At 41.4% G+C, this 20,928-nt stretch overlaps 1 protein-coding gene across 3 annotated transcripts in view; it reads right to left on the reverse strand.

Annotated features, from left to right (window-relative positions):
• Window positions 1-567: 567 nt before the first annotated feature.
• EML6 (EMAP like 6) overlaps window positions 568-20,928 on the reverse strand; it is a 136,582-nt gene continuing 116,221 nt past the window's right edge. For 2 of the 3 annotated variants that reach the window (XM_075267528.1, XM_075267531.1), the window contains 15 exons: window positions 19,195-19,273; window positions 18,188-18,317; window positions 17,866-17,964; window positions 16,127-16,147; window positions 12,291-12,464; window positions 10,661-10,869; window positions 8,325-8,482; window positions 7,000-7,114; window positions 6,726-6,914; window positions 6,459-6,631; window positions 5,278-5,440; window positions 4,851-4,954; window positions 4,292-4,445; window positions 2,382-2,482; window positions 568-1,547 (listed from right to left, as the gene is read on the reverse strand). In XM_075267528.1, coding sequence (XP_075123629.1) covers window positions 1,523-1,547; window positions 2,382-2,482; window positions 4,292-4,445; window positions 4,851-4,954; window positions 5,278-5,440; window positions 6,459-6,631; window positions 6,726-6,914; window positions 7,000-7,114; window positions 8,325-8,482; window positions 10,661-10,869; window positions 12,291-12,464; window positions 16,127-16,147; window positions 17,866-17,964; window positions 18,188-18,317; window positions 19,195-19,273 — 1,894 coding nt within the window. In that variant the 3' untranslated portion in view covers window positions 568-1,522. The remainder of the gene's footprint in view (window positions 1,548-2,381; window positions 2,483-4,291; window positions 4,446-4,850; window positions 4,955-5,277; window positions 5,441-6,458; window positions 6,632-6,725; window positions 6,915-6,999; window positions 7,115-8,324; window positions 8,483-10,660; window positions 10,870-12,290; window positions 12,465-16,126; window positions 16,148-17,865; window positions 17,965-18,187; window positions 18,318-19,194; window positions 19,274-20,928) is intronic. The other variant, XM_075267529.1, reaches the window with a different exon arrangement.

Genomic DNA, 20,928 nt, shown 5'->3' on the forward strand with positions numbered 1-20,928 from the left:
ATGGAGCAGATGTACTAATATTGTCTAAAAGTCAGGCTAAATGCACATGAAGGTGTCTGTCCGTCATGGAAGGCACACCATTAATATCTGTCAGCCGTCCATGGAACCATTCATTGTTGTAGTGAGCCCGGGCCGCAAAACCTGTCCTGAGGTTATCATAGACCCGTGATAATACATGGGTGTCTGTATGGGGCCATAGGATATAAGGGGTCAGTATGCTCTTTGAAATACAGATAGCACACTGACACAGAACACATTTGTGTGCATGGAGCTGTAGACGGTGTAAAGTTATACAAGACAGTCTTAAAGTGCACAAGATTTATTATAGTGTTTGATGCTGGATGAGAAATCTGTCGAATTATTAGACTTCCTAGTTCACCTTTATACTTATTTATTGACCACAGTGACTAAAATGTGGCAAAATTCTTGTGCACAGTATTGCAACGTAAGTCATGCCCTTTGTACAAATGTCCATGAAATGTTTTTTCTTGTTTTTTTAATGCCAATGTATTTGGGTTTTTAATCCTTTTAGCCACCCCTTTTTTTAGATGGATGCATGATCAGTCTAGTAAAAGTGCCAAGGTTTAGCTAAGTAAATCTCGCCTAATGTGATGTGTTTCATGTTCGGGTGGTATTAGATATCCATATTAACTTACGATAGTACGTGAGGCTATATCTATCTACCAGGACGGTATACAGCAGTTTGAAGACCTTCATAGATACCATGTACACAATGGGCACACATCATAGTACTTTGTGTGACGGCTATTTTCATTACACTTGATATGATCTATTACAGCTTACTGGCACAGTCTAAGATACCAGTGGAAGACTTGACTTAGGCTACACTCAACAGATAAACATACCCTACTTTTACACAGTGATCGCATATGTCATATAGAAAGTCACATGGAATAAGAACGAATGACGGAGCATCACTCCATATAAAGCCACCATCGCTGAGGATGTCATAGCACCAATGCCACGCACTGCGCTGAGCCCGGACGCCAACATATAGTTTAAGGCACTTAATGAGTCTAAAAAAAACAAAAACATAAGCAACTAAAAAGTCCAAGTGCTTGAAACATGGCTTATGTAAAATAGAAAATGTAAAAATAGCATGATCATTCTCCGATTTCTATACAAAATGTGCAATTATCATAATCACTAAGGATGCAGCTCTATTAAATCCATCAATAAAATAAATTCACATTTCACATATCAATGGCCTGCAAAGTGTACACTGATTCATACACCTCTAAAAACTCAAAAGCGTAGTGAAAGGCTAAAAAAAAATCGTGTTTGGATGGATAAGTTTCTTTGTAAGCTCAGTCTTCAGGGAAGTAAAATGCTGCGTTGTACAAAAACATTGCTTTACGGCACTCTGGAATGACACGTCCCGTCTCTAAATGGTCTTCATAGTCCAGTTGACACAAAAAACCCATGCAGCATTTTACATGGATGTGTGCAGCAGCTGACACCACGCGTTTCAAGTCACTGTGATGTAAGCAATCCTCTGCGCTTAAAGGCATCGCCATACAAACACGCTGCAACAAAAAGACAGAGATTTTATTAGCTTTCAAGATCTAACAATGACTATAGATATAGGAATACAAAGCATAACCGTACAACAAAAATATACGCACAAACACAATGCTGCAACCCCATCACTTAACAGTGTCGTCATAGGGCATATAAGCAATACACAGAGGGGAGATTTATTAAGACTAGTACATCATGTGAGGATCACATCTTTGGTGCAAGGCCCTTTCTTGAACCAAAGACACACTATATCCACCATTTTGGGCTGCGCACGCCACATTCTGGCAGAGCAGGGTGGGCCCGACAGTTCTCTGGCGTGAGTTATATAGAACATCTACGCTAGTTCCTGACTGGTGAATATTTCCATTCTGGTGCACGGGTGTGCGCCTGATTTATTAAGTCTGGGGCCCCACAGGCTGGAAATTCATGAGAATCCCATGCCCACTTTGCGTTTAAAACCACAGCGCGGACAAGCTGAGATTTCCAAAACTGGCGCAGTTTTGGAAATCACAGCCTGTCAATTATATCTACGGAAACACCGGCGGCTTTCCTGTAGATATAATGGTAACAGAAAGTCCGTGGAGGAAAACTCAGTGAACTTTCAGCTCAAAGCGCTGCAGGAAGAACCGCAATGCATTCCCGCCACTGTTTTTCCTGCAGCGCTTTAGCGCTGGTCTCGTCTTGTGGGGGCCTTAGCCTAAGAGTCTGAATTTTCTAATAATTTAGGGGCGCCTTGCACCAGTTGGGGCCTTTATTAAGACTGGTGCACAGAATGCTAGTCTTAATAAATCTTCCACATTGTAAATTTCATTCATTCCTTTTTATACTATTGATTTTACCTGCAGTCATCCCCTCCAGTGCTTATGACATACTTGTCATCATGCGAAAAGCGTACATTAGTCACATGTGCTGAATGACCAAAGTATCGCTTGTGTTTGGCCTATAAGAAACACAAAGTTATGAGCAGTATACAATATCAGGACATCTGATATACTGTAAAAGGCTTATTACTGTATGTAAGGCCACAGGAGACTGTAACATTACAGGATGCTCCATTTTTATACATAGAAACCATAATCACTATATTAATGCTAGTGTATACAACTTTCTACTATACTCAGCTCCTCACCAGTCGGCTTCCGGTGTATCAGAACACTTTTGTTTCCATTCAAAGACCAAGGAGCTGTACATAGCTGGTCCTGCTGTCAGATACGAGGACAATACAATGCAATCTAGGCAATGTTCTGTGATCTAAACAGCCTGTACTCTGGACTAATACATTGTAAGAAGCTAGCAGAGAGATTTGTGGAGCTGTTGTGCATTTAGCATTGTATAGAGCTTTGTCTACAGCAGGGGTAGGCAACCTTTTCTGTTCGGCGTGCCAATTTAAAAGAAAAAAAAATAAAAATCAAGGATGAGGTCCTCGGAGTGCCAGTGCCAGTAAGGTTGACGAACGACGAACCCTATATTAAAGTCATACACCACATAACATAACACATAGGTGCTGCCACCAGATGCTTCATGTCCAGGAGAACTGTATGGCAACAGCCTTATAGTGGAAACACACTATGTATCTGGATGCAGCTATATCCTTAGGCCACTGGAACTTTTACTTTGATGTAAAAGTGCGTTCACATGGTGCATTTTGCACACAAAATAAAAATGCCTGTGGTTTTTGTGCAAAAACACACTTTTATACAGAATAAAGTCCCATAGTGTCCCCTGCACACGGTATTATGTCTCATAGCAGCCATTGCACACGGTATTATGTCTCATAGCAGCCATTGCACACGGTATTATGTCTCATAGCAGCCATTGCACACGGTATTATGTCCCATAGCATCTCCTGAATGCAGTGTTATGTCTCATAGCAGCCCCTGCACACGGTATTATGTCTCATAGCAGCCCCTGCACACGGTGTTATGTCCCATAGCAGCCACTGCACACAGTATTATGTCTCATAGCATCCCCTGCACACAGTATTATGTCTCATAGCAGCCCCTGCACACGGTATTATGTCTCATAGTGGCCCCTGCACATGGTATTATATCCCATAATGGCCCCTGCACACAGTATTATGTCCCATAGCGGCCCCTGTACACAGTATTATGTCCAATAGTAGCCCTTGTATGCAGTATTATGTCCAATAGTGGTGCCTCCAGACAGTATAATATTCTAGCTTTAGTAAAATCCCAATTGGTTCCACTCACTAGCTATTATTATACTCTCTTCAGACCCCAGAGTATAACAAGCGGAGGGCCAAGAGATAAACATTATAATAATGTTGCTCACCTTCCCTGCGCTCTGGAGCTACTCTTGGCACGCATGCTGGGGTTGCCAACCCCTGATCTAGACTATGGCAGGAGAACCTAAGCCTTGGTGCCTAGTGCTAGCAATACTACTAGTCTCATATTGATGGTACATTGATATATAGCAGTTCTGAATATAGAATGTGTTGCCAAATACATTTCAGTGATGGCCTAAGACTATCCACTGAAGTCTATATATTCTGTTGGTCTCTATGGCAGTCAGGCAGCTGTATACTGCCTAATCTGAAACCAGCATATAACGGCGGTGGATCCTGAATCCAGCAGTTTATCACTTTTTTTTTTTACTGTATGTTTCAGAAAATCACAACTTATTTGCTGCTTGTATTGATACACTTGTGTACATTTTTTGAAGTGTTGAGAAAATGAGAAAAATAAGATTTTACAGCAGTACAGTCACACTTTACTACATCTACACTTACAAATTTTTCAGTGCAAGGAAAGTCAAAGAGTTTAACGAGGCCGAAGTCGTCTCCTGTTACCACGTTGAGTCCGGCGTGTGACACACATGCACAGTTCACATCAGCTTTATCCGCATTACGGGGCCAGATACCGATCACTTCATCTCCCAGGATGCTGATAAATATATACACATTATGCATGACTGGTTATAGATAAGACATCTTACAACTCCTGTCCTAATCTCTGAAGTATGTGCAATACTGATCGCTAATTTTCTTCCTTTGTATTTGTATCACATAATAAGATTTATCCCAATTTTAGGTGGTTCTGTCCTCAGATGACACCACCCTATATAAGGACTGCATAATAGGAGGTCAGGTCCACTCTCCTATTACTCAAGAAGACACAAAAAGCAATTGTGGAATACACTGGACACATAGTTTATGAGTCTGGTGTATTCACAAGGCAGGAGCGTGCCTTGACTCTCCCTCCCAAACATACACAGCAGACCATAAACCACTGTGAGGAGGGTGAGGGAAAGCTGAAAATATATACTAAATACAATATATACAGAATTACCTTGTCCAAGTAGCCCAGGTGATCTTCTCTATGAAGGTACCATCTATTATTTGCTTTCCAGATGGTACTTCGTGTACTTGTCTCTTATAAGCACCAGTTGCTACCTGTAGAGCCATAGAGGCAATGGAGAATACATTTACACACTAATATTCTAAATTTCACTTTTTAACAAAGTTGACTGAGGTACTGTCATGGCGTCACCACCAGGGAGCACAGACAAGAAATAGCTTACCCATAATAACCAACCAAGAATCCCATGTTATGACAGATCCTATCAATATGGCACATATGTATGTGGTTGAAAAATGTTTACAATCATGAATACTCTATGAGTACCATATTCTCATACTGAGCCATCAGTATATATAATAAACCCACTTACATATAATATTGCCTGCAGTGCTGTATCAATGCAAGGCCTATGTACCTGAATGTATTTACTATCAGCAGAGAAGTCCATTTGTATCACAAAACTGGGAATGTCCTTGCAGTAGCCAATCCTGTTCAGTGAAGAACCTTGAGTGATATCATAAAAATCTACCGTGTTTTCTGCAGAGCCCACAGCCAGGTATTTGTTATCAGGACTGATCCTATGAAAAAAGGAACCATAATGTTGAAGTTAGTTGTGTGTGATATCTTCTTTCTCCGGCGAGCCTGCGTTCGGAATCCAAATTCTGTGCCAGTTTGCTCTGCCATTGGGCAGAGCCAACTGCACATGTCTGTTTGGCCAATTTTCTGTGGCCGATTACAGGAACAGTAAGCTTGTGTAAGTGGCCACAGTGAAACGGAAGAAGACTACACGGAGGACGCGGTGGAGAGGCGTGGCTGTAGAAGATGGAGGCATTGCTGGAGTCTTCAGACAGCACAGGGAATGCCCCCTGTGCTGTCTGGAGACTCATTTGCATACTGGGAAAAACTGGTATATCAACAGAATGGCAGTGCGGAGCAGAGATATAGAGGTAGGGGACGAATAGCCTTTCTTAAGGCTATCCCGACATGATATTACCTGAAAAAAAGGGATTCCAATGATAGAATCCCTTTAAGGCCAAGATTTCTTTGATGCATTTCTATTATCCAGGACTTTACAAGTAATGGCCTATCTTTAGGATAGACAATATTGGATCTGTAGGGGTCTGGCTAGTTGCACGTCTGCTAATCTGTGTATAGTGGGGTACCCTTCTTTGTATACCAGGCACAGTTTTTGGTAGAAATTGTGCCTGGTATTAGACATCAGTCCATTTCACTTTCACATTCATGCCTGGTAAACAATGAGGGGCACCAGACACTTGCTGCAGTGCTGTGGCCCTTCAATCAGCTCATTGGCAATCATGGATGAGTCGGACCCCACTCTTAAGAGCAGTCCATAAATTAAAAGTTATATTTTAATTTTTTTATGATGCTGGAATTTTATGCCATTTTTTCCATAAATTTTGTAGCCTTGGCTAACATAGCATCAAGCATGTTGAAATCAGGATGGTAGCCCACACATTAGACTGCCATCATCAATAGGTTTGGACAACATTTATGCAATGTCTATGGTCTGCTTGACTTTGCAAGTCCCTTAGACCTTATATCAAGATCACAAGAGAAGAGGCATGTCATATATACCTGATATCCTGAATAGCTCCTTTGCGGTCTCTCTTCTTCCCCCATATCTTCAGAGAATTTACAAGTAATACAACAAACTCTCCATTTCTCATTCCAATTGTTACCATTTCTCCATTGGGGCTGTAAGCTGCACAACACGCTGCATAACCCAAACTCACTTTATTCAGAAGTTTCTGCGGAACATAAGATTTCCAATCAGATTATAAATCCCAGAGTCCCAGGGCTCTTCATCTTCACTTCCATATGACTTGTACCCTGTACACTTACTTTATCAGCAAGGTCCCATATCCTCGCTGTGCCATCATTACTTGCAGTGAGGAACATGTCTTTGGATGGATGTGTTGCAAGACCCCAGATCTCTCCCTCCACATGGCCATTAATTAGGATATTGGAAGCCGCATTTTTTTCTCCCACTTCTATTATTTCTCCATCTTTGGTCCCCACCAAAATTTTGCCCTGTAGAAAAACATATAGGATTTTCAATAATATAAGTTCAGGGCTATTGACGAAGACCGGATTTCCCAAAGTCCAATCCTCTTACCTTGCCTCTGCATACTGATCGCACACAGTCCAGGGATTGGCCTGTCTCTAGCTGGAATGCCCGGCAACGTTTCATTTCCTGATCCCATAGCTTAACAGCGCCTCCTTCTTTTGTCCTAAAATTGACAGTATTACAAGACTGGAATGACATAGCTGGCACATTATATGAAAAACCTAAATCTTAAGAAACCTTACTAACCCTAGGAATATTAAGGGATATTAGATATTAACTCATGACCACCCTGGACTACCATATATGATGGTTATCAACAATAACCCCTTCATCACCGGAGATATTACACCAGACTTAATCCAGTCCCAGTGCTGTAAACAGCCATATCTTTTGCAGAGCTATATTGTTTAGCAATGATCATTTTGGCTGTAGTATCCAATGAGATATTAATATATACAGTTTATATTAAAAGGAGTCTGTCAGATCAAAAATATCTACCAAGCCAAAAATATTGCATATATGGTGGTCGTCAATAAGGGTAGAAATATACCTCTGTAGCGAGAAATCAATAAAGTAATGCAGACATATTCATCTTTTTATGCCTATGCAACTCAGCCTAGAGATGCATGAGGAGCGGATCATATCTGCTTGTTCTATGTTGCGAGGTCAAGGGGGCGGTCCTATCAGTGGTTCACAGCTATCTCTGTAAGCATAGTAGTAGAGCGGAGGCTGACAGTCACTGATAGGACCACATCCTTAACTTCTCAACATAGGAAGAGCAGAGAATTCAATGGATAAATGAGTTTTACTGAATTCTTTTCCATAAATCTTTGTGCTCTCTGCAGCAAAACTGTTTTTTTTTTTAACTGGACACATAGTACTGCATGTTCGACTCTGTGTCCGGTTAAAAAAAAGGGTTTCGCGCAGAGAGCATAAAACGCTCACCGGTGCTCACGGCTGCACAATTTTCAAACCCATTCAAATGAATGGGTTTGAAAAATGCCTGCAGGTTTCCGTCTCCTGCCCAGTTTCGGGCAGGAAATGGAAACCTGCAGAACGGAGGCCAGAACGCAGATGTGAATGAGCCCTAAGGGGAGCGCTATGAGCCCTACTTTAGTTCAGTGCACTACCCCTATGGCAAGTGCACTACCAGGGATTTTCTGGGATATGGATAGGTCACCAATATCAGAAGGGTGAGGGAGCGAGCTAAGCTGAAGAGCTGTCTGTTTTCTGCTCCTTTCCCAATCCGATATTGCTGACCTTCCCTTAGGATAGGTCATCAATAATGTTAACACAGAAAACCTCTTTAATAATGAATCATTTCATAAAGGTGAAGGGGCCTTCATAGTTATATTGGTTTAAGATATACTTACGGTCGTTCCTTTCCACCAGTTACAATGAGTCCGTCACGTAGTGTAGTATACATTGTAAAGACTGGGCCTGTATGTGCTTTAGCCACCAGTCGGATTAGAAAGTGATCTTTCCAGACATAGACATCTCCATTTATGGCACCAGTGAAAGTGAGGCTATTCTGCAACAAGTACATATGTACAAAGTGTAAATGATATTTTCTCATCTCTGAAAACTGATAGTAGCCTTCACATCTCACAAATCTATAACATATTCAACCCGAGATGTCAACCTAGGACAGCCCTTAAAGGGGTGATTTGAGAATGGCAGATCATGGCAAAAGTGGGAACGGCCATTTCACGAGGTGGGGCGTTTAGAAAAGTGGATAGCTACGTACTAGTATATTTAGACCCCATATAATAATAGTAGACCCCAAATAAAATAAACAATTGCACTATATATATATATATATATATATATATATATTTATATTGTAAGCCGATGGCTGGTCAGGTAATGGAGGGGGTGTGCATCTCTCTCAGACTACTCAGGTAGGTGAGATGAGAAAACTCCAGGAATGTTTGTTCCCAGCAGACAACTTTCATCTGCTGAGCATTTTAGTAAATGCTCAGTATTGGGCTGGATTTTTAGGAATGGCAGGTAGGATTGGTAGTGGGACCTGTCATTCCACCCCCCTCCAGTCCACACTTTGGGAATGTTCCAGCAGCGACTCAGCTGCAGAGAGTCTGCTCATCAAGATGGCTTAAGAAGTTGCTCCAGCAGCAACACTTTGGCAGTTTGCAGCTAATATGTGAAAAATATATAGCTTTAGACTCACCCATAAATACGAGTCCAGAAGGGTGCACGATCAAATAATCCCCGGGTCCCAAGGGGATAGGCTCGGCACTGAAAAAACTTTAAATAAAGTTGATCCGCAGTCCTTGTGTCTCGCTTTTCATAAATTAACTTTTAATGGTTCGTTTTAAAAAGAAAACATGCAATCAACAAAAAAATGACAGACTCCACAAAGTGACAAAGAATAGAAAAAAACTTAAGTGCCCATAGCAATAAAAAACGCCATTATTGCTATGGGCACTTAAGTTTTTTTCTATTCTTTGTCACTTTGTGGAGTCTGTCATTTTTTTGTTGATTGCATGTTTTCTTTTTAAAACGAACCATTAAAAGTAAATTTTTAATAAAAGCGAAACACAAGGACTGTGGATCAACTTTATTTAAAGTTTTTTCACTTTGGCAGTTTGGCTGGAGAGCTGACAGAGAGGTCATATTTGTGGAGCTGTGTCCTGAATGATCCTACTGGCTTTTTGATTTCTGTTATTCTAGGTGAGGTAACCTATTATATGTTTAGTTAGAGCCTAGCCGGGCAGGGATTTATTTTTGTATGGTTTCGTTTTGTTGCTGCACTACCTTTTTGAGTGAAAATAAACTCTACCTTTGTATTGGACTAAAAGAAACTGGACTTGCATGTCTATGCCACCCCACCTAGCAACCCCAGACCCTCGCAATATATATAATATTATATTAATTTTGAGTGATTTGTAACAGTCACAATGATACTGTGTTACTTAGGGGGCGATCACACTTGTGCCCGTGTTCACCCACCGAGTCTCTGTCCTATTACCCGGGGAAACAGGACAGGTGACGGCTTTCCGGCAGTCATTTTTACAACTTATTCATTTGAATGGGTTTTTAAAAGAAAACTGCTAGTATATGCGGTATATATATGCGGCCTCTCCGGTGTCTTGGCCGGACACAAAGTCCTGCATGTCCGACTGTGTGTCCGGCCAAAAAAAAACAGTTTTCCCACGGAGAGGCTGCATACGGACACCGGCTGTTGTTAGATGTGTGTTTTACAAGGCATCACCTGCACCCACGCTATAATATACCGGCTCATATACTGTAATACTGTGAGATTTGCATTAATATTGTGTTAGCTCAAAGTTTCTCATTCTGTGGGTCATGTATCCTAGTGGGTGTGAGACACTACTCTATGGACGACATGCGGTGTCCTCAGGCCATGGTTCTGTCTTTAGTTGCCTGTGCACATTAGATTTTCTATTGTGGGGTTGGTCAGCTATCTGATGTGTTTGTGAATGTTCCAACTCCTGACATGATCTGGGGAGAAGGCTCAGACATGTTGCATTTTACATGCCTGATCCTTTTACGCTCTCAATTCAGAACAAATTCATCAAGAAACACTTAACTAACAGACTTTAACATAATGCAATGGCTGCAAGAGAGATTCCTCCGTCAAAATGCAGAGAAAAGAATAATAAAAAAAAAGTTTCAAAGCTGATTTAAGGTAGAAAATCTAATAAATGTACAGTAATATGAAACTCACAGCACCAAAGGCAACAGAAAGCATTGTTTGCATTTTGGCATTGTCTACAGATCCGACAATCCCTTTCTTATAGAGTAAAGCGCTCCCAGCCAGAGTCCAGAATTTTATGTGTTTTACTCCAACAGATACAAACTGAGTGTCCGAGTCTGGACGAAACTCTGCCACAAATATTCGCTCCACATGATTTCCTTTACTGGCAACTTTAGCACCTGTAAAAGGTAACAAAGTATGTTATAATGTGATATAGTATACAAAAGTGCAATATGACTACACTATGTGAATATTGGCATAAAAGAACAGGTTTTACATATAATGTGTCAAGGCTGTAGTCTAGGACTTGCACATGAAAGCATTCCCACTGGCCACACCATAGTCAATTTTTAAGTGTAAATGTGTTTTTAACATCAGTGAATTGGATTCTTTAAGGCGTTGTACATACTGGCTCCAGATGATAAACCACTGATTCATAAGCTGTAGGAATACTCTTTCTCAGGTGAAGGTGCTGCCATGTGAGCAGCTGAAGTTACAAATGGTGATTTATGTGCATAGATTCTGCTGCAGATTCTTTGAAGAATCACTGTGGGATGTGCCTATAGCAAATCTGACATTGATTAAAGGGGTTCTTCAAGACCTATAAATAACCTATCCCTAACATAGGTCATTAATATGAGACTGCTAGTGGTCCAATACCCAGGACCCCCACCGATCAGCATACATCACGCAGACATTAATGGCACCATATACTGTGCAATGGCCATGTTGTACTATTGCAGCTCAGCTCCAATTCACATGTTCAATGGCACATATACATAAGTATATTCTGGACCAGTTCTGTACGGATTCTGAATAGACAGTCCATAATATTGTATGAGCCTATGATGGGGCAGTCAGTAAGAAAAAAAATGAGCCTACCTTAAACATTTCTTTTAGGTGAGCACAAATACTAAGGCAAGTACAGAGAAACCTCTCCACAGGACCAGCTCTTTCATAAAACCATATCTGTCTCATATCTGTCTATATACAGTGACATTTCTGGAAAAGACCCAACTCTTAAGAGAACTACACCCCCTTGTCCAGCAGACATTTTCTATAACAGATATTTGATTTTCCATATCAACTATCTTCTTTGAGACCAACCCTAGAAAACCACTTAAGCCTGGGGCCCCACGGGACAGAAACACCATGATTTGCCCGTGGCAGAAACGCTGCAGGGAAAAATCGCGGTGTTTTACAGTAAGTGCAAAGTGAATGGGTTTCTAGTGAATCCCATGCCCAGAATGCAGTAAAAACCGCGGTGTGGACATGCCACCATTTCCAAAACCAGCGCAGTTATTCACCATAGATATACTTGCAACAGAAAGTTCACGGAAGAAAACTCCGCTAAATTTCTGTTTTAAAGCTCTGTGGGAAGAACTGCAATTCGTTGCCACAGTGGGTTTTCTTGCAACGCTTTTTTTTTTTGCTGTGGGACGTCCCGTGGGGCCTTAGCCTAAAGTGGTCATATATATATAGCCTGCAATACTGCTTCATACTGAGAACACACACGGCAGTCCGTATGGCTCTGCACGATGTGGACCATAAAAATTAGGTTGTACAAATGACAGAATGGACTGCCACCTTATATACTTACCTTCCTGCCAACGCCACACAGTTATGGTATGTTCTGGATCAACGCCTACAGACAATAATAACTTTCCTGTTGCACTAAAATTAATGTATCCAACTCCCTTAGCATGAAAGCATCGCAGTATGGACAGTGTCTGTTTGCTCATAGCATCCCAGATGTGAATGGAGGGAGTAGCTCCTGCAGTGAGAAGAAAGAATCCATAGTCAAGTGATTAACGCCAAATGTGACCGACTACAATATCTGCTAACTCCACAAACTTACAGGTTCTGAAGATTGAAACACATATCTGTCACAAGCTAAGACTACACAGAATGTGTCTGCAGTAAGATGTGCGTGGCAGACATCCCACCGTAGACCCAGCCATGGAAAAAAAAATGCTGATATCAGCTGTATTCACCTTGTCTCAGCTTTCAGCATTTGCATTGCAAAACCGAGGCCAAACCCGCAGCAATAATAGACAAGCTGTGGGTTTAAAACCCAAATCGTGAGACACTTTGTGCTGTGTGTTTTGGCGGATGAGATTTGTTTAAATCCCTTCTACTACACTGTACTACGGTATATGGCAACAGGACTAAAAACCTGCCTAGTGTGTTCCTGGTCTTGAAAGTGAATTTCCACCATTTAACTCTATTTTGTGATTTTTTCAATTTATAATTTTTTTTTTTTAAATCAACATTCTGTGCTGATTACATTCTTAACTTATGTAGAAAACACATTTTTCAGGGAGCTCCAACTCAAAGCATACATATATATTTGTAGCATTACATGCTGACTACCTGAAGGCACCACCAGGGGGAGTTTAAAGGCTTGCCAAATACTGTTACATTGAACTCAAGGATAAGGTTGTGTTCACATTTGCAGTGGTTGCTCAGTAGAAGCCTCCACTGTAGATTCTATTGAAAAGCCAAACAAAAAAGTGCACAATGCTAAGCTATAAAGACTGGTAAAATGGCAGACTCCTTCACAGAAACCTAATCTACAACACAGTTAAAGGGGTCTGTCGAGTGCTGTTCGTATCCATCATTTGATAGAATACGCTCTTCTGTATTTTTGTTATTTTGCTCAGATAATGGAGCAGAGCAAAGAAATAGGTGCCGGCATATGCGCGTATCACGTTGAAAGCAATAGATAAAAAAGCCTCCCATTGATTTCATTTCGTATGATTTCATATGCCGGCACCCATTCAAGTCAATGGGATCTGTTTTACGCCGCTCACTCTGATTGAGTTTACGTTCAGATGAGTGGAGCGTAAACTCCATGTGAAGGCTCCCTAAGACAGTAAGCAATAACTTCCCCCGCTCTCTTTAGTGGTGGTGACACATAGCCAAGATGTTCTGAAGCGAAGTTTTCAGGATCTTATAAATGTAAGTATATGAAGCCAATGAGAATATTGGAGCTCAGTATCAGAAAAACGGATTTACGACTTCTATAAAGATATAATAACATAATATAATAATTAATGAAAAGGGTTTTCCCGCATGCCAAACAATATATAAATGTGTAAGTAATTAAAAGTTCAAATTTTTTGCAAAAGCAAATGATTAAAAATTTTGCAGTTTTAAAGATTTTCTCTAGTCATCTTAGTGGTGACATTTGTTGTTTTGATCGGTTACCAGTGGATATGACCATGAAAGCAGGAACTTTCTACACTCAGAATCTCTCAGCCATGATTTCTTATTGTGGTCAGGTTATCTTGTGTTGACTGATACATGTCCACGATAAGGATCATGAGCTTCTGATCGAGACAAAAGGTGATTAGTGAAAATCTTTAAAACTCTTCAAAATGTTTAATAACTTATATTTGTACAAATGTTTCACTTTTAATTGTCTAGAAATCTACATATGGCCATGTTCATGGGAAAATCCCTTTAAGTAGAACAGGATTATGGACCTAAAATAACATGATGATGATGACGATAATAATTATAATAATAATAATATTAATAATAATAATAATAGGTGGAAATTCACTTTAACTTAAAAAAAATCATTAAAGGGTTCTACCGGGATCAGGATATTGATGGGCTATCATTAGGATTCAGGATTAGACATGTGGGAGTCTGACTCTGACCTCCTGTCAATCTGCTGTACAAAGAGGCTGCGAAACTTCTGTGAACACAATGACGTCTTCAGTGACTTCCTTTGTTTGTCTACAAGGAGGCTACTAAGGGTTGGAGATGTATGTAGATGGACAGAGGGAAACACTGCAGCACTCACACATGGGTTGTGGCCTCTCTAAAGAGAATCTGCCACCAGAACCCAGCATATCAATCCAGCCCTGCAGATAGATAGGTTAGGATCACATGAGTCAAACTGTGTTTTCACCTTGTGAATGGGGGCCTCTGTTGTCTATGTCTTTGCCAATATGCAAATGAACTCTTTGGAGCAATGAGGGCGTTACTGTTGTTCAAAGAAGTAAGAAGCAATGTATTCATTGTTCCAAAGAGAAATGGAGATAGTGATTCACAAGGAAATACAGAGTTTGATTCAGGTTACTCTAACCTATCTATCTGCAGGGCTGGGTTGATATGCTGTGGTCAGATTAGACACTGGAGGTGCTAACAGTTGGACCCATCAATATCAATATCCCAAATCCAGTAACCCCCTTTAATTCCTTCAATTGTTTCCTTCTGTCAATTCTATTCTCAGTTTTCTGTTTTAGGAAAGCTGAGTGACAACTAATTTGGACTCCTTTGAAGTTTCCAACTTTCCAAGATTTGTGAATAGCAAATCTGCAACAATAAAAGGCAGATTTACGTCTGAAAACCCACAGTAAGGCCCGGTTCACATCTGTGTTTGGTATTCCGTTCGGGGAGTTCGCTTGTGGCCCGCTCAAATGGAATACCGAACACATTAAAAAGCGGTGAGCAATGAAAGCACACAGACCCCACAGACTATAATGGGGTACATGTGCTTTCCACATGGTGTCCGCAAGAGTCATGCGGAGAGAAAAGTACTTCATGAACTACTTTCCTCTCCGCATGACTCATGTGGAGACCGTGCAGAAAACACACAGACCCCATTATATCTATGGGGTCCATGTGCTTTCATTGCTCACCGCTTTTTAAAGCATTCGGTATTCCATTTGGGCGGTCCCTAAGCGTACTCCCTGAACGGAATACTGAACGTAGATGTGAACCAGGATTGAGGAGGCATTCACATGGAGCAAAGTGGTGCTGATTCTTCCATAACTCGCAGCAGAATCAGCGCTGACAAAAAGACTCCCATTGAGTTCAATGGGTTCTGTCTTCCGCATGAAACACATTTAAATCAATGGGAGGCTTTTTATCACCACTGATTCCGCTGTGAGTTATCGTGGCAGAATCAGCGCCGCTTTACTCCGTGTGAATGCCCCCTTAGAGAGAAAACCTGTGTGAGGGCTATAGTGGTGGCCATATTGGTTATCACTCAGCACTCCCAAAAACAGTGTGATAAGGATTTTACCATCTTGACAGCCAACTAGTGATTCCTAGTGACCTCTTCTATTATTTGGCAATGTACTTTATGGAAGCCAGCTAAATAGAGGAACTTCCAGCCTTAGTGTGAACGTAGACCTACACAGACATGTACAATTTATATACAACATATAAACGAATACTAAAACAACATCTACAATTCGGAAATGTACTTTGCAAAGCTAGATTACATACTAGAAGCTCGTGATAACAGGAGTACTGTGATTTATGGAGAATGACTAAAAGTTATGAGCGGGATGGAGGTAGCCATGCAAAAAGTGGATCATGGCTGATATGTATCTGAGCCCAGTAGAGGAGCAGACATAATGACTGGACCAGAGAGGACCTGGAGCTACACACATGAAAGTTGTGGGTAAGCCTTACCTGAATATTCAGCAATTTCGCCTGCGTTGTGAGAGCAATGGCAAATGGGGAAGCGTCAGGGCTACCAACAACTTAAAGAAGTAATACTGCTAATGCTGAGGCAAGATCAGTCAGCATTAGGGGCATGCAAAAACAAAATGTTTAAAGTATGGAAATGATTGGAAAAGAAATAAATATAGAACTGTTGTTAAGTATATAATGGCATCGGCCTTAATAGAGCCGACAATACTGCATCAAGTAGTCATCATTGTGAGCTTGGCACTGACGTGGTCATAGAGCTAATGCTTTATATGGGATTTCAAGTGGAGTATGGCCACGCAAATATAGTTATAGAAAATTGCATTTACAGCAAAAGAGCTTTTTGGGGAGTAAGAATCCCATCAACAATACAGGCTTATGAAGAATGTGTACACAATACGAAAAGCCTGTCTGCTGCCTGGAACAGTGCCACACATGTCTACAGGTGGCGTGGGGTACTGCAGATCATTACCATTTACTTCAATGGAGACTAACTGCAATATTAAATGCAACTCATAGACAGGTGTGGGGTGTTTTGGGGTTTTAAAAGAATCCCTCACATTAAAAAATCCAATCCAATCTGCAGGCAGCAGGAGGGATGGACAATGAAGAAGAATCTGCCTCAGTTCCTGTTCATTTTCCACCATGTGAATAGCACGAACACCTATATTCTTTTAGCATAGACATAGTATTGAGAAGGATAATACCATGTAACCATGTTCCTGTATTACTGTGGATGAGTGTGGATCCAACTTTGCTCCTCTTGCATCTAATAGAGATGTGAAGTGGCTAATGGGAGAATGATGCAAGATGCTGCGGCAAAGTTAGTGCTATGTGCACAGTTATGTACTTATATCAAATGTTTATATTAATTCCTGCCGTTGTTACCCAATGAGATTCTATATTCCTAGAGATGAGATCCATAGTGCATATAAACATGTCAAGTTAGAAGAAAACATCCGTAGTGGCTACGAGCGCCAGTCAGCGGAAATGGCACAACACTCTAAAGAAAGGGTCACTCAGATCCATATGAATTCAGGTACTGATACTCCTTATGGAGATGCACCTATTGTAAGGAGTCAGGCAATGCAGCCTGGGAAGAATATGCAAATTAAAGTTGAAAACTGTCTCTCTAGCAGCACCTATAGGTCACACCCTGTAAGGGTACGTTCAAACGGCACAATCATTTCTCTTGAATGGTCAACTCTTTTTAGTTGATATCTCTACTCATTCTTCAAGGCCCTTTAATGGCCTGGACTTCAAGGATGGCTACCGACAGAGACAGTTTTCGTCCTGTTGAAGGACAGCTAATTTGCATGTCCGAGTAATGGGAATGCCATTGTGGTGGGTCCCTCATAGGGCACCATAGCTCCTTCATTGTGTCTTCTGACAAGTATTTATGACCAAACATTGCTTTTAGCTGGACTTCTTAGCCAGAATCACATGGTTAATGTGGCCAATAATAAATCAGGGCAGTAGAATACCATTTTCTAGAAACTCTTTTCACTATCCCTGCTATACCACTTCTTGACCTTGGCTTGGCATATACATCTTGTTATTACATTTATTTCTCATATAAATCTGTCAGGTATATTATGTGTCTTTACACAAAAACTCCTTTTGACTATACAACTGAGTGTAATACAAAGGTTTGCCATGTAGTATAAATAGGTCTAAGCCTTGGATGACAGACACGTGACCGCCATATTTGTACTTCTTACCAATTTGTCCAGTTGCTACAACATTCTTGTATTTTGGGTGTTGATTGATAGTCAGGCAAAGTATATCATCGGTGTGCTCCAGATAAAAGCTCTGACTTCCTAGAAGGAATCCCAAATAAAAGGTTCATATAGTAAGCACCATAGGAAGAAATAAAGGACACTGCAAAATATAATGTGTATGCTTTTTTTTAGCTTCTGTTTGATCTACTAACAAAACTGGGATTGAAGTTGCTGTCATTTCCCTAAATGGCGTTCAATGGATTGTCTACGTTCAGTAAAACATAAATACTCCAGATATTTAGTGAAGCTATGATAACCGTACCTGCAGAAAGGCTCTGGACAATGGCAGCGGCAGCTGTGTGATAGATGATATCAGCACCGTCATTGAGGTAATGGAGGTTATTACGACAATCAAAGCCTCGGTATCCAAATACATGCTCCAAAGAGAGTTCCTGCAACACAGCACAACATAATGGTGGTCTAAATCCAAATGCCTGTATGTGATAAGGGCAGATAATAAAGAATAAAGCCCCTATAGTAAGAGTTAAAGGGGTTGTCCAATCTGGGCTACTCCTTTGCTCTATTGGGGCATCATAGAGGATGGTTCTCCATTCACAATCCCCTCTTTGACCTAGAGTAGACAGCCATGGTAAGGAGTGGCTGCTGCTCAAGAAGAATGAAAGTGACAATGTATTGTATGGCTGCCCACCTGGAGGGTAATATGCAGTCATATGGAGCAATAAAAGCTGATAATCTGGGGCTATAGAAAAGTCAGGGCAGCTGCATACTGTACACTAACTCCCCCCACCGAGGAGGGGCTGACAAGCAACAGAGCTCCTCATATCAGGGAGGGGGAGGTGAGAGCTCTGGGATTATTGTGCTGTCTATCTTCAGCTTTTCCACTTATCAGCCAGTTTAATTGAATTTGGCTCTGTATGTAATGCAAGCTGACTCAAATCCAGCTCTGCTACATCAGTTTTCACATCAGTTTCATACTGTGGATCACAGCAGATAGCAGAGCAAGTGAAACCCCGCCCACCAATGTGCGAGAAATCCAGGAAGTGAAGAGAGTACAGAACCTTCAGGCTGCAGAACAAGAGTTATGGGAAGACCCCTTTAATAGATCCATCAAAGTCTTTGGGGTCATGTGGTGGCCTTTAATACACTGGCTAGCACATGGCCGATAAATCCTGCCATGTGAATAAGCCCTAAGACGTATTCTAGCAATGTACCATAACTTTCTGTAGTGGGCAAACCTACTTTCCAGTGTAAGTCTTATATCACTGAGGAATTCACAAGGCACAGGCAGAACGTTAGCTTTAAGTTTACCTCAATGATTTTCTTTTTCTTATTGATGTTATTCTTCTGCAGCTTTTCTGGCTGAGGAGCCGCTCGGCTAACTGATGGTCTGAAAACGGGTAAAAGGGAAACGCATCAAAAAAGTGAAGCAAATAAGAGAACAGTATGATTTCTTCCTATTATTATACCCTTCTTCACAATTACAGTGGACCCGTCTTCCCACCAGTATACCATGTGTACACTTCACATACAAGCTATGCAATGTGTAATAATACGTGTGCTGAAGTGAAACCCCCAGGACCCTCCACCCCAGCATCGCAATGAATCAGTCATGGCACTGCTGCGGGTGCTGAGACCCCTTCATGGTTAACATGTACAGCAGCTCTACCTGGTTCTCCAGCTCAGCCCATTCACCTGAACAACTTGGCCCAAGTAAATATTGAAAAGGTCGCAATATGCGCAAAAGCACTGCGGCACATTTATTGTGCTGATCGGTGGAGGTTTCCAGAGGTTACACCCTACACTGATGAAGTATGTTCTATTCTATGGATCCAATACTGCAGGAGAACCCCTTTAGGTTAAGGCCCTACGTTGCACAATGCAGCTTAAAAAACACTGTGGAAAAAAAAGTTTTTCCATTTTTGCTGCAGTTTTCTCTACATTTGGATGTGTGGATGGGATTAGTCAGAATCTCATTCACTTTTCTGGTACTATAAAATGTTCCTGCAATGTGGAGCCTTAGGGCTCATTCACACGGGGCAAGAGGGGGCGGATTCTGACGCCGAATTCATCTCAGAATCTGCCCCCTCACAATTGAGGTCTATGTAGACCACTAGCTTACATTTTCCCGTGAGCGGTATGTTCGAAAAGAGCTGCCCTTTCTTCAGGCGGATTCCGCAGCTGAGTCAGCCCCGGCGTCCGAATCGCGACAGCACCCTCCAGACTAGGGCCATTCATTTGTGCCTACTCTGGAGTGGGAAGCCGCGACAGTTGTGTCAGGCGCATTTTGGTCCAATTCTGATGTGGCTTCCCGAAGCAGAATCAGGACCAAAATACGCGGTCCCGTGCCCCGTGTGAACGAGGCTAAGGATGCAGAGTTTTCGCCTTTTCCATAGTGTAAAATCAGGTGACCTGCAATGGTCATACTCACAGCAAATTAGCTGACACATCATCATTATCAGATAACCCTCTGCCATATACAGTGGCTGCATAGTACTGCCATAACGTAAAATAACCTGCACTGAGGGTTTTACACCTTACAGATTTTAGACAGTTTTGATAAATGTGCCCCATAGCCTTTAATATTTGCTACATAAATAAGAAAAATGTAGCTTCCCTACCCTTCATCCTACTGTATTCAGTGAGGACGTGTTGCAATTACTGTGTAAAGTGCTAAACTAGTGGGCATAATTATACCGCCCTATTGAATTAAAGTGTGGTACCAAGTCCACGTATTGGCTCAGACAGCCTCCAGGTGCCACATTCTGTGGATATCCCCATCTTCTGCAGTTTTTGGAAAATCAACATCAAAGACAGTACACTGGCCCTTGGTGATTCACCAACATGGTCTAGCTGTGGGTAGAATAAATCTAACACTTACATAGTGGATGCAGATATTACCTACAAGCTGCATTATGTTTACTGCACAGAAGGCTAGGGGGTCCACCGTCACCTTAAAGTGTTTCTATATCTCCATTTTATTTATTATAAGAGGTTATAATAGTCCAAAAGGCCCCATAATCAGGAGGTACATGAAGTCAATAC

This window comes from Leptodactylus fuscus, chromosome 3 (assembly GCF_031893055.1).
Source record: "Leptodactylus fuscus isolate aLepFus1 chromosome 3, aLepFus1.hap2, whole genome shotgun sequence".
Classification (NCBI taxonomy): Eukaryota; Metazoa; Chordata; class Amphibia; order Anura; family Leptodactylidae; genus Leptodactylus; species Leptodactylus fuscus.